We start from the raw sequence: 13,434 nt of genomic DNA, 5'->3' as shown, positions 1-13,434 counted from the left end.
ATGCATTCTAGTTCAGGTTTTCTTCAAGGGCCTCCCTTTATTTGGCTGTATTCATCCTTCCCTGCTCCATAGACTCCCATAGCGTGATGCTTCCACCACCATGCTTCACCTTAGGGGTGGTATTAGATAGGTAACTAATAAATGGCTGGTCTTTACCAAATGTAGTGCTTGGAGTTCTGCCCAGTAAGTTCAGTGTTGTGTGTGTATGTATGTGAATACTGTATATGTATAAATGGATCAAGCTATTTTATATGGGAGAGACAGAGGTGTAGAATTTTCTGTACTGACTGGAGTAGGCAAACCACAAGCTATTTGTAATAATATCAGAAATTCTGGCTTTCATGAGGTGTTTTTGACAAGATGATGCTACAGTTGGTATGTGTAAGCATAGTAAGTTATCCTGTCATTAAAAAAAAAAAAAAATTAAATAACCAAGCTTTTACCATATGAGCAGGGAGAGTGTTTTGTGCTGCCATATAAAGGAGTGTTTATGCTTTCAACTGCTTGCCTTTTTAAAGAATCTGAGTTTGTGTGTGGCTGAATTTATCAGCAGGGAATTTGGTTGACGGGGACTGCCCTGTAAGTGGAACTCCAGGTGTGATTTTCCGCTTTGTTTACTTAATTATATAAATGAAAAAGAAGGAGGCTATATGGAGGAAGGTTTTCTGGTTTCGAATTGACCAAGACAGATTTTTTTTTTTTTTTTTGGCACTTCAATCTTTGTATTTGTTGAGATAAGTAGTAAAATTAACTTGCTGGTAATGACATACAGACTTGGCCTTCTGGCAATGTCTATGTTTTTTCAAACACTTTATCAGTGAACTTGAAAGGAAAGAACAGTTGCAGCTTTCTGGGTGAGCTCATTTCAGTTTTAATATAGTGCTGTTTATTGATCTTTTTTCTCTGTTCTTTTTACAATAATTGGAATCGGTTGCACCAGGTCAGACTGGTTCATTTTCCCAATATGAAGGAGCTGTGTTCAGACAGAAGTGTGGACTTTGCCAGATATGCAACTCAAGCTGCCATTCCTTGCAAATTTGAATTTTGCTTTTAGGACTTCAGATGCTGTGAGACCGTTTTTTGCCATTTATTTCCTGTTAATTTGGATAATGTTCAAGCAGTCTTGAAAGTGGAAGTAAGTGAATTTTGGTGCAATAGTAAACTTAGAAGTAAGTTTACTTAAGTTTCTTTGCTTTGCTCTACAGATTGTACATGACTCAGGGTTTCTTTCCTAGGCTTTGCAAGCCTGCTGTGCTCATGGCATCATTATTTGGTAGCACATACAGTTGCCAGCAAGTCTTATCACAAATGAAAATTAGCAAAAGCAAGTATAGAAGCGAACCAGCAGATACAAATCTTTACAATAAATGAACTGTTGTAACAACCAGATTCTTGGTTGATATTAGCAGTTTGAGCAGCAACAAGTAGTTCCATGTTCATGACCAGAAACGTGTCCCAGTGAGATCACTTTACTTTAAACTTACTCACAAACTGGTGTTTTTGGCATTGCTTTTAGTAAAATGTTTCATTTTTAAAGCATCTCGGAGAGCAACTTTTTTAAAAAATGGAATGTTTGTCTGTAACATGTGCTGCTTTGCCTGGGTTCACAGGCACACCTAGACTTAATATAGTCCATTGTATGAGTCATTATTTACAAAAGAGTTTGTAAGGTACAGATGAACTGGAGTGTCCAGTTAAAGATTAGAATGAGTGTGTAGATCATAATAGAACGACATGCTTTTGAGTCCCTTCTTAACAGATAACCTCTAGAGAAGTACGTCCCAAACATTCGAGGCTTGACTCCCCTTTTCACCTCTGCAGACTCTCTGCGTACCACCTTAGTCTTCTTCTTACTAGTACCAACAACTGGCATCTAGTGCATAGACTTTTTCACAATAACAAAAATCATTACTTATTTGTATATATTTTCATTTTATTCATTTCTGTTTTTATCTTCTGCGGTGGGTTGGCACCCTGCCCGGGATTGGTTCCTGCCTTGTGCCCTGTGTTGGCTGGGATTGGCTCCAGCAGACCCCCGTGACCCTGTGTTCGGATTCAGCGAGTTGGAAAATGGATGGATGGATGGATGTTATGTTGTCCTACTTCATACTGATTTCCTAATTTAATGTAATGAATGGGTTTGCTCTTTGTAGCACAGTTTCTGCAGATTTTGTAAAATGGATGGCCGTTTTAATCTTAAGCTGTTCTCCATAGAAAGTCTCTGTCTGTCCTTGGATTTTAGAACATTGAGTGCAGAAAAGTCTCTCTCATAGAGATATGTGATTAGGAAATGCGACAGGAACTTCACAGCCACATGTGAAAGCTCTGGATATTCAGTTTGAAAAACGTAGCCAAATGTCTTCCAGCAGTTTATGTTGCTATTCACTTTTCAAGTGTCTGTTCACGGCAATCTCTCTTGCTGACTTAGGGGGTGATGAGGAGTGGGGGTGGTGGTGCAACAGCTGATTTAATTGTAAGCCAACATTCAATTGCAGGAAAGTACACATGAAACTTCTCATCCAGATGTGTGAGATGGTCATTGATGTCTTGTTTGTCACACTCTGCCAGGCCAAGTTGGTTGGCAAAGAAAAAATCATTCATCAAAGGAAAGACCTGTGTATTTTTGTCCATCATAGATTAAGGAAAATGCAAGATTTTTTAAATTTCTTTTTTAATCATCATCCTAATTGTCTCATGCACATTAAATATATTAGTGGTAAAACCCTAAAGGCAGATATTTAAGTTATTTAAATGAGAGAAAAAATATCAGTAAGGTTGTTTAACCACAAGATCTGATCGGTGTCATGAAAGCACGCTGGAAGGGGAAATGGATGAGAATAAAAGAACCTCATCTCGTAACTCAAAAAGCAAAAAAAAAATATTGAGCACTTTACCTCATGAAGGCCAACACACTTAGGCATGAAGTAGCACAGCTGAAAATGTACTTGGATTCTGTGCATTTGCTTTAATGACATTTTAACAATCTTATCAGCATTGTCCAAAACCCCTTTTAGACTTATTTGGCATGCCCTTTGTAGCGAAAGCTTCCCTGTGTTTGCTAAAGTGGGTCCAAGTTGCATCCGGAGCAACTGCCTGAATACGGATCACTACACCACAGACTTCCAGTCATTAATCTGGCACCGTCCACAGACCACACAAACTGCGGTTGTAGGTAATTGTAGCCTGATGCTGATAAAAGTGAAGCCCAAATCATTTTTTTATGCCACTTCGCCAGACTGTTTTTTCATTTCGTCACTTGTTTTTCTTGATTGTTGTTGCTGTGGAATGTCGACGTAAGCCGACAGGAAGCTCTCCTCAGTCCCATAAGAAACGATCATTTCTGGTGCTGCATTGGGTGTGCTACAGGTAGCTGTGCTAAAAGATTTAGTCTTCTTTAACTTTAACCACTTGTCCATTCTGTTTCAGAATTAAGCTGCCCTAGTTTTAGAGAAGATGTAACACATTTTGTCTGCCAGATGCAAATAATAAGCAATTGTACTCTTTTCCCTCATTGAAACATTTGACTGAGACAATGGTTTTGAGCAATTGTAAATTATGTTACATGCTATATATACACCAGAGGGGATATGCACAGTGCAGATCAACAGAGAGAACAAATGTTCCAATTTAAAATTCACCATTTAAATGTACCATTTTTCCCATACCCTTTGGAGAGTCTTTCTGTACCTATGGGAGTACATGTACCACACTTGGAGTGGAGAACCACTGATCCAGAGCAAAGCACCACCTGTCTTATACATATAGTATCTTTCATTGTAAACACCAGTGCAATGTGGGAAATGAGTTTTCTGTAATACATTTTATATCACTTTCATCCCAGGTCTAAGGACAAGTGTCCTAATTGGACAGTCTTAGCCTTGAGCAGAGGAAGTTTGGTTAGGACCCAATCCAGATTTTGAAAACTATTCAGAGGCATTGATAAAGTGGGTTCAACCAAATTCTTTTAGCTAAATGCTGAATTGGGTACTCGAGGACACTCGTGGAAAGTAAGGGGAAGTGTATTTAAGACTGAAGATAGGAAGTACATCTTCATGCAAAGAGTTGTGGGAACAAGCTACAGAAGCATGTTGTGGAGCAGGAAAACTCTTTAAACAATTTTTTAAAAACCATCAGGATGAGGTATTGGGACAGCTTAGCTTACCAAATGAGCAACAACGTAACTGAATGGTCTCCTCTTGTTTTGTCAAACTTCCTTTGTTCTTATAGCAAGTACAAAGTAGAGGGTGGGTTCATATCATAGTAATAAGGTGTCCGCATCTTTGCAATTGGCAGATTTATGAGCGACTTTGTTATTTACATAGGTGCGACACCAGTGTGTGGTGCAAGTGATCTTCCCCTTTCAAAATCTTAATAGAATGAGCCAATTTTTGCCTTGACTGCTGCGTTCCTCCCTTAACATCCAAGGCCAAGGTGCAACTGGTCTCTTTTCTTGGGTCTGTTGCCTTCTTGTCTTCTGACGATTTCTTTTCTCTGTCTAACTTTTCAGGCTCCACACTGTGAACATGCATTCTGCAATGCCTGCATCACCCAGTGGTTCTCTCAGCAGCAGATCTGCCCAGTGGACCGAACAGTGGTCACTCTTGCACACCTGCGGCCTGTACCAAGAATTATGCGCAACATGCTCTCCAAGCTCCAGATAACCTGTGACAACTCTGTGTTTGGCTGCAGTGCCATCCTGCGGCTTGACCAACTGCAGTCTCACCTCAAAGACTGTGAACACAATCCCAAGAGGCCAGTCATGTGTGAAGAGGGCTGTGGGTACGTATATAATGGGTCAGTTGCCCTGTTTTGGATTGGGCGGTATTATGTTCAGTGTCCTGAGTTGGCATAGCTTGAGAAGCTGTTACTGCTGTTGTTAGGGTTTAGCTAGGACTAATGAGTTGTGTTATAGACAGGGGCACACCTGTACTACTAAGCACTGGGCAGCATTAGTTATCCAGTGATTTTTTGATCAGCTGCAATGGTTTCGTCCCACTTGAAGATGTTTTTATGTCTGTTGTAAATATCATACACCAGATCTTAGGTGGTCTGCCTTTAGTGTTTTTTTTTCTGTTTTTGTGGGTGATATTCATCACATTGTGGTTTTAGAATGCTAATGGTGTGGCAGATGCAGAGTTTGTCCGACTAAATTATCCTACACTCTGGCGTAATGCCCTGCTGGTGCTTCCTGTTTGTGGAATTTGGAAGTGAAAAATGAAGTCAATTGTTTTTTTTTTTTTTGGTTTTTTTTTTTGTTTTTTTTAATAATCAAGACTGCTTGGCATTTTGCAATATCCCTGGAGTCCTTAATTGTTACAGACATTAACATCCATCTACTCCCTTACAGGCTCGAGATGCCAAAGGATGAGCTACCAAACCACAAATGCATTAAGCACTTGCGCATAGTAGTGCAGCAGCAGCAGACCAAGATAGCCGAGCTGGAGAAGACGGCAGCTGAGCACAAGCACCAGCTGGCTGAGCAGGTATGGTGTGTGGGTGTATTTGGGGATGGGGTGCTTACTTTTTTAAGGTACTGTATTTGCCCCTTCCTAATCTGCTCTGTTTTTATATATTTTTCACAATAAATGACTTCAGATCTTTAGAATCAATTTGATGTTAGATAAAAGGAACCATAATGACCATATAGCACCACTTCTTCCAAATTGCTACTTAATATGTTCAAGTCATAAAGTTGTCCAACAACTGTATTGCCCATGTGACAAGGTACATTTCCCCTGACCAAAGTACATTGATAATTAGACTCTGCTGAATCTAAACTCTGTTAATCTAAACCTCACCGTGACGGTGATGTTGTTACCACATGGTGTCTAATAGAACACTAGACCTCAATCAAAGACATTTCCTGAAGAGAAAAAAAATTCTTTAAACTTACTAATTAAGGAAGAGTTATGAAGCCATTTTTAAGGTTGTGGGACTCTGGATGCACCACAGTGAGTGCCATTATCTAAAAATGGAGAACATTCGAACAGGAAAGACCAGCCTGCCAAAATGACCCCAAGGGAAACTGCAACGACTTATTTAAAAAGTCACAGAAAATCCCATTCCCAGAAGAACATCCAAAGAATTTAAGGCTACTCGGGCCTCGGCTAAGGTTAGTGTTTATGTCTCCATACTGAGGAAAAATGTGATTGATGGGAGAGAGTGGTAAAGTGAAAACATCTGCTATCCAAGAGCAACATCAGTGCTCACCTGACATTTACAACGAAAACACCTGGATGATCCCCAGGCCTTTTGGAATAATGTTATGTGGAGAGACACATTTAAATTAGAACTCTTTGGATGACACAGGTCTCTCTTTGCAGTTAGACAGTATGAATAACACACCTACAATAAAACATAGGGATACTAGTGTGATGGTTGGTGGATTCTTTAAAAGTCTTGGCATTAGTGAAGGAATCTTTAATTTTGCACTTTACCAAAAATTCTTAAGAAGAATGTCCTGCCATCTGTTTGTGACCTGAAGCTGAAAGACAATGACCCAAAACACAAAAGCAGGTCTATAAACAGAATGGCTCAGAAAGAAGTTTTACGGTGGCCTATTCAGATTCCTGTATTGAACAGACTAGAGAAGCTGTGGCAGGACCTGAAATGAGCAGTTCACACTCGCAAAGCAAGCAAGCGGATCTGCAAGGAAGAATGGGTGAAAATTCCTCAAAAGCCACGTGAAAGACTGATATCAAATTATAGAAAGCATTTAGTTATGATTATTGCTGCTAAAGGTGCTGCAACCAAATATTGAGACTATGCGGGAAATTGCTTTCTCATGTGGGTGATAGGGCTATTGAATTATTAAAGTCCTGATTTAAAAACTATTCTGTTTTCACTCAGGTTCAAATCTAATCAAATTTTATATTTCACATACTGTATAATTTGTAGTGTAATGTTTAGTGGCTCAACTCCAATGACTGTCTTTAAAAAGAATGTAAAAGGACAATAGCAATAAATGACTTCATAAATATCAAAAATCATTGACACTATTTTAAATATGTGATAAATAATAACAAAATAAATAACTTAATTGTGAGTTACCAATAGGGCATTGTGTAGTTTTGGACACTTTCCTTATTCGTGGAGCGTATGGACTATGGAAAAAGCAGTTCCTCAGTCTCTCTGAAGTGGACTTTAGGCGGCGGTACTATTGATCTGACCACTATGTACTTACAAAGTACAGCAAAGAGGCCGTGATTGGGATTGCTGGTATTACTGGTAACTTTCTTTGCCCTGGTCTGACATCACTTGGTGTAGATGTCCTTGAAATTGAAAAGTGAACGCCCATTGAGAGATACACTCACTCTAGAGCCTTGCAGCCCTGTCCCATGCGGTGTCCAAATCAGACATTAATACTTCCTGTCAGGATACTTTCAGTGCTGGATGTGTACATGTTCTTTAGTAATTAGGGGGGCAGCCTAAAATCCATGAAATCTCTGAGATGGTAAAGATATCAGCCTGCCCTTTTTCACCAAGTGTTGGTTTATTTGGACCAGGTTAGGTCCTTTTGTAATGTGGACACCAAGGTATCTGAATCTGTCCACCCTCTCAATGTCAGTGTTGTTAATACTTTTGGTAGTGCCTTGCTATGTGGTTGCGAGACATGGACGCTATGCAGTGACCTGAGATAAAGACTGGTCTCCTTTGGTACTGTGTCTCTTCGAAGAATCCTTGAGTACCACTGGTTTGACTTCGTGTCGAATGAGCAGTTCCTGGAGTCCTGAATGAGAAACATTGCTTGCATTGTGAGGGAACGTTGGTTACGGCACTACGGCCAAGTGGTGCGATTCCCCGAAGGTGATCCGACTCACAGGATCCTCATTGTTGAGGATCTGAGTGACTGAACCAGGCCAAGGGGATGCCCACGTAACACCTGGCAGCGGCAGATAGAGGGTCGTTCCCAAAGGGTGGAACTGGACCATGCGTCTGCCTGGTTGGTTGCCAACCAGTATCCCAAGCTGTTTTGTCGTGTGGTGGGTGCGGCAGTGCATGCTCCCCAACCTGATCTGAGTACCTCTGCTGTTTTCTACCATGTCCACAATTGGCTTCTTTTTCTATCTGACATTCAGGCGTAGATTTATTTTCCTGACACCAATATGACAGACTCTGCACTTCATCCAGGTTAGGCTGTTCATTGTTTTTAGATATCGGGACAACCACAGCTGTGTCATCAGCAAACTCGACAATGATATTAGTCATGTGCAGCCTTACAGTCATGTGTGGAGGAAGCACAGCCCTGTGTTGAGCTTGAGAGATGATGGAAGAGTGGTCACCCACTCAAACCACTTGGGGTCTGCCCAGTTACACAATGAAGTGTAATTTATGATGAGCCTAGAAGGGATTTTTGTGTCAAATAGAGAACTGCATTCACATAGAATTCCCTCTCTTGTTGTCAAGGTGAGTCTGTATTGTATGAAGGAACAAGGTGATGGCATCCTCTGTGAATCTACTGGAGCTTCATGTAAACTGTAACGGATCAATTTTTTTTGGCAGAGAAAAGCATGTGTGATTTCTTTTTCTTTTTTTTTTTGTGTAGCCTTTTGTACTAGAATCTTGTACTGTGTTAGCCATTATGAATGTAGTGAGAAGTCAAGCAAAATTACACCTTTCATTGGCTAACTAAAAAGATTGCAATATGCAAGCTTTCGAGGCAACTCGGGCCCCTTCTTCAGCCAAGATGCCTGAAGCAGATTACATCTTGCCTGAAAAAGGGGTCCGGAGTGGCCTTGAAAGCTTGCATATTGTAATCATTTTAGTTAGCCAATAAAAGATGTCATTTTGCTTGACTTCTGTGTAGCCTTTCGAAACACTCCATTGCTTATAGCATTAGTGCTCATTCTCTAATATGTGTCATCTCTAGATCTGAGGCCATTCATTGTGTAAAACTTGTAAAAACAGGATGTAAGGAAAGGGCAAATACTTTTTCACAACACTGCGGTGCCAGGATGCAGGGTCTTCTAAAAACTACACCTCATTTCTTTTCTAGAAACGTGATATTCAACTATTAAAAGCTTACATGCGAGCAATTCGAAGCGCCAACCCCAACCTACAGAATCTCGAGGAGACCATCGAGTATAATGAGATTTTAGAGTAAGTTGGTGTTTTTGTGCCTCTCTCACCTGATTTTTGTGTGTTCTGGTCAGCCATGGTCACCAACTTCTATTTTATTTTATTTTTTACCAGATGGGTGAACTCCATGCAGCCTGCAAGAGTGACCCGCTGGGGTGGAATGATCTCAACACCAGATGCTGTGCTGCAGGCAGTGATCAAGCGTTCTCTTATCGACAGTGGCTGCCCCATGTCCATCGTCAATGACTTGATTGAAAATGCTCACGAGCGCAACTGGCCCCAGGGCCTGGCCACCCTGGAGACGCGGCAGATGAATCGGCGCTACTATGAAAATTACGTTGCTAAGCGTATCCCCGGCAAGCAGGCAGTAGTGGTGATGGCGTGTGAGAATCAGCACATGGGAGAGGACATGATACTCGAACCTGGACTTGTTATGATATTTGCACATGGAGTGGAGGAGATCCTATAATCCACGGGAGCTGGAGGGTGAGGGTTTTCGGGTTGTTCAGCACAGCTGAGAGGAGGAGGAAGAGGAGCAGCAGCAGCGTTCAGTCATGTTATGTGTGGATGGCTTTACCCAAAAAACAGACAAAAGGCACCATGGAACATGGCAGGCAAATAAGTTGCCCCTTCTCTCCTTAACGCCCCATCTCATGTATCTGAGCTCATTTCCATTTCCCAGGAGAAGCTTTAAGAATCTTCAGGGTGGCTGCACTGAAATTAACCAACTGAATGAATGCTGTGTGCTTGGTATGCATAACCTCTTTGCTCCTGGCATAGGCCCCTGCCAGCCATTGGACCACTTAGCTCTCTCACTGGGTCCTCTTAAGGGCACCCACCTGAGTGTCGAAATGTTCTGGATTATTATTAGAGCAAGAAGATTTGTGAATGTTCCAGAAGTCTGCATTTCATGTGCCTGCAACCCTGGTGCAGGGCTGAGAGCCCACCTCACAGCTGTGTCAACTGTTCAGAGAGATGAGTTAGGGGCCTATAGTCAGATATCAGATTTTAAAACCCAGCTCATGCCAACACTCTTGGCTGGCACTCTGTGTCGCCATCCTGTTCAATTGGGCTTGCCATTTCCAGGATAAGGGCATATGAGGTTTGAAAACTGGGGATTAAAGTGGAGGCATTCCTCCACCCCATCCCAGAAAATCTAGAAGGACCATTCCTGTGTGAATATTACCCACTCTTCCACTCCAGCTTGGGTTCCACAACATGATGACTGATGTAAGATGATATATACTACATCCCAGGAGGTTCCAGTTCAAAGAAGGGGACAACATATAGTAAACTGTGAGGTCCTGAGGAAGGACTTTGCAAATAAGTGTACCTCACAGAAGAACCCGTCCCCCCCCCCATGTCTCTGAGATTCCATCTTCTAACCCTCCTTGTGATGATGGGCCTGTCCATTAGTAGCTGCTGTGTTTTTTGTTTTGTTTTTTTTGTTTTTTTTTTTTCCTCTCAAAGCGGTCCCCACCTTCTCGCCTACCATGCTCTTGTTTCTGTTCCTTTCTACTCTCTCACTTGACCTTTTCTTTTACTTCTCTTTCTCTGTAAGTATCTTTGCCACCATTTTTGGGTTTCTCTTTTCATTCATCCCTTTGTGAGTGTTGGCTCCACCCCTTTCCACTTGTTTTACTGCTGGCTCCACCCCTTTCCATTTTTTATTCCCCTTGGTCCTTACATCCTTTGGTTGTCAGCCAGTTGATGGTTGCCAGGATGTTTTTGTTTGTGTGTTTTGTTTTTGTGGTTGGTTATTTTTTGTATTTTTTATATATATATATATATATATATATATATATATATATATATATATATATATATATATATATATATATATATATATATATAGTGTACATATGTTATTAATGGGGGGATTTTTTTTTTTTTTTTAATGGAATTTACTAGTGTGTGCTGATCAGCGGGCCCTGCCCTCCCAACTGCATACCCGTTTGTCGGCACCACTAAAGGGTCCAGGATATACTTTTTCCACCACCCCCCACCATGTTCCCACATATGGACTTGTTTCTGTGACAAGTGGGCACCTTACGTTCCACATGTTGTTCTTGTGTGTCCTCCAACATCTTTTTTTTTTTTTTTTTTTTTTTTGACCTCCTTAGAAACTTTTAAGACATTACAAATTTCAGAAGTAGTGGGGATTATGATTGAAATACTATCTTTATCCATGGGATGCAGCAAGACTGTCCATTTTGAGCTCCAGCTCTCCACACCCCCACTACCAGTGGGCAGTTGACCCACCAAGTGCTTGTGCATCTTGTGTTAATCCTACCATGACATGCTTCAAGCTGTACATCCTTGTCTTCTCACTGACCGATTTTTCCCTGATGTATGATAACCTGATTTATTAAAATGAAAAAAAAAAAAGAAAGCTGAAAGTGTGTCCTTTTAGTTGTGTTTGCTGTGTTTGGGTGGGCACTGGTGCCCAGGTTAGCTGCACTGCTGTTTTTCCAGTGCATTGGTAGCTTCTCGTGTGGTCTTGAGGTGAGACTCTCTTGCTCTTACGGTGAGGTCCTTTATTGTGTCAACTGCTGTGGCTTACACCCCAGCTTCTTGGGGTTTTGTAAGCCATGTTGGCAGAGTGTTTGTTTTATACAGTAGTCAAAATCACCTTATCTGAGCTTGGGCTGTGACATGCGTTTGTTTCTCTGCTGTGGTCACATATCATCATCTCTGTGGTTGACCAAGTGACCTCGAGCAGCCTCAGAAAATAATGAAGAGTTGGCTTCTGACTTCCTTGAATTTGTGTAGCTAGCAGCTGCCTTTTTGTTTCTGGCTTGGAAAGCTCTTTCCTTCCTGCTGCTTAATATTTTTAGCTTGGAAAGGAGGGCTGGCCTCCAGTTTGTTACCACAGGGGGGCAACATGCCCATATCATAATTTGGTTCCCCTGTTGGGACCCTCTGACCCTGACATGAGCCTCCATGCACCAAGGGGGGCAGTTGACTTGTTCTTAATGGTGGTGACCACCCAACCTCTGACTTGTTCACACGTCCATTCTCTCTGCACCAGATTGCATTTGAGCCGTCCTTCTGAATTTGTGTCATGCCGTTCAACAACATCCTGGAACTTGTGCTCTCGTTTCTGAAGGCGGGTGACAGCATGTCTGCAGCCGGAGACACAAAAGCTGCCGCACAAGCACCTGAACCCGCCTCCGCGGCCTTGTTTTGGTTTCCTGTGTGGGCAGGGGGAGCCTGGAGCAGGAATGGGTGCAGCAAGCCCAAGTGTGTGTGTGTTTGTGTGTCTGGAGAACTCTCTGCTGGCGGTCTCATTCACGGTTAATGGGTATGGTGGCATTAAAGTGGCTTTTTGGACTTGGGTCTGTCTCTGTAACCATAATGCATGCCGTGGTGGGCATCTCCTTTGTTAGCTTTTGACTAGAATGACGACTGTGAACTTTGACCTTTTGCTCAATCCACTGATAAACCTCCATATGCGCTGCGTTTGTGCCATCACATGTCACAGAAAACCACCTGTACCATTTGTCCACCCACCCAGTCTTCTCCAAGCACCAGCGATTAGCAGTGCTGACCTGTGGATGATGCGCCTTTCGATTTGGGGTGCTGTGGGGGGTGAAGGTGCAGGCCTGCTCACGGCACCTTGTGGTTTGACTTAGCACTTGTTTCTTGCTTCTTAGTTTTTTTTTTTTTTTCCCCTTCTGTGCAGCGGATGTGCGTCGCAATTTCCACCATAAGGCATGCCCTGCACGTCTCGTGCCTTGGCGGTTTTGTGCAGCTCGTGCTCGGCTCACAATTCACTGTAGAGCAATGATGGCAGGTGGGATCTACATGGGGGCTGACCTAGTGAAAGAGCAGCCCAGCTGGGCTCACCCTGATCATCTAGCCTGGGCTCACCCTGATCATCTAGCCTGGGCTCACCCTGATCATCTAGCCTGGGCTCACCCTGATCATCTAGCCTGGGCTCACCCTGATCATCTAGCCTGGGCTTATGGTACCTCATCCTGAGTGTGACGGCCACAGGCTAAATATCGTGATGGCCTGTTGCCAAAACAACAGGAAAGTCCAAAATGAAGCTGCAAGTGGCCTGCGCCTGTCTATATGGGGGCAGATGTTTGTGGTCAAGTCTTGAGAGGGTCAATCCCAGTAAAAGTGATGTGGCCAGATCAAGACTGGAATGCTTGGAAGCAGTAGGCTGACTGGTTACTAGCTGGGGTCAGTTTTCTTTTAGTCAAGTGAGGAGGTGCTACTGAGAGGGGCAGCACCCAGGAGAAATTCTTACACTGCTGGATCAGTTGAGTGGCAGAAAGACAGATAGGATAGGCAGTATATAATCGAAGGATGGAAAGGCACTATGTAATATAGAGAGTGTAATGAGGC

At 42.4% G+C, this 13,434-nt stretch overlaps 1 protein-coding gene across 1 annotated transcript; it reads left to right on the top strand.

Annotated features, from left to right (window-relative positions):
- Nucleotides 1-4,478: 4,478 nt before the first annotated feature.
- On the top strand, nt 4,479-10,641 carry rnf41 (ring finger protein 41). Its single transcript, XM_039743285.1, has 4 exons — nt 4,479-4,779; nt 5,348-5,483; nt 8,996-9,099; nt 9,193-10,641. Exons 1-4 carry the CDS (start codon nt 4,631-4,633, stop codon nt 9,545-9,547), a joined length of 744 nt encoding a protein of 247 aa, XP_039599219.1. The 5' UTR covers nt 4,479-4,630; the 3' UTR covers nt 9,548-10,641.
- The last annotated feature ends 2,793 nt before the right edge of the window (nt 10,642-13,434 follow it).

The sequence above is a fragment of the Polypterus senegalus genome, unplaced genomic scaffold (genome assembly GCF_016835505.1).
Source record: "Polypterus senegalus isolate Bchr_013 unplaced genomic scaffold, ASM1683550v1 scaffold_4287, whole genome shotgun sequence".
Taxonomy (NCBI): domain Eukaryota; kingdom Metazoa; phylum Chordata; class Cladistia; order Polypteriformes; family Polypteridae; genus Polypterus; species Polypterus senegalus.
Note: the sequence above shows the minus strand (reverse complement) of the source record. Positions and strands in the feature narration are given on the sequence as shown.

Excerpts from the sequence above, each read along its gene's own strand:
- rnf41 (XM_039743285.1), top strand. The coding sequence starts at position 4,631 with ATGCGCAACATGCTCTCCAAGCTCCAGATAACCTGTGACAACTCTGTG. Across the intron at positions 4,780-5,347 it reads ATGTGTGAAGAGGGCTGTGG|GCTCGAGATGCCAAAGGATG; the intron begins GTACGTATATAA and ends ACTCCCTTACAG. Across the intron at positions 5,484-8,995 it reads AGCACCAGCTGGCTGAGCAG|AAACGTGATATTCAACTATT; the intron begins GTATGGTGTGTG and ends TTTCTTTTCTAG.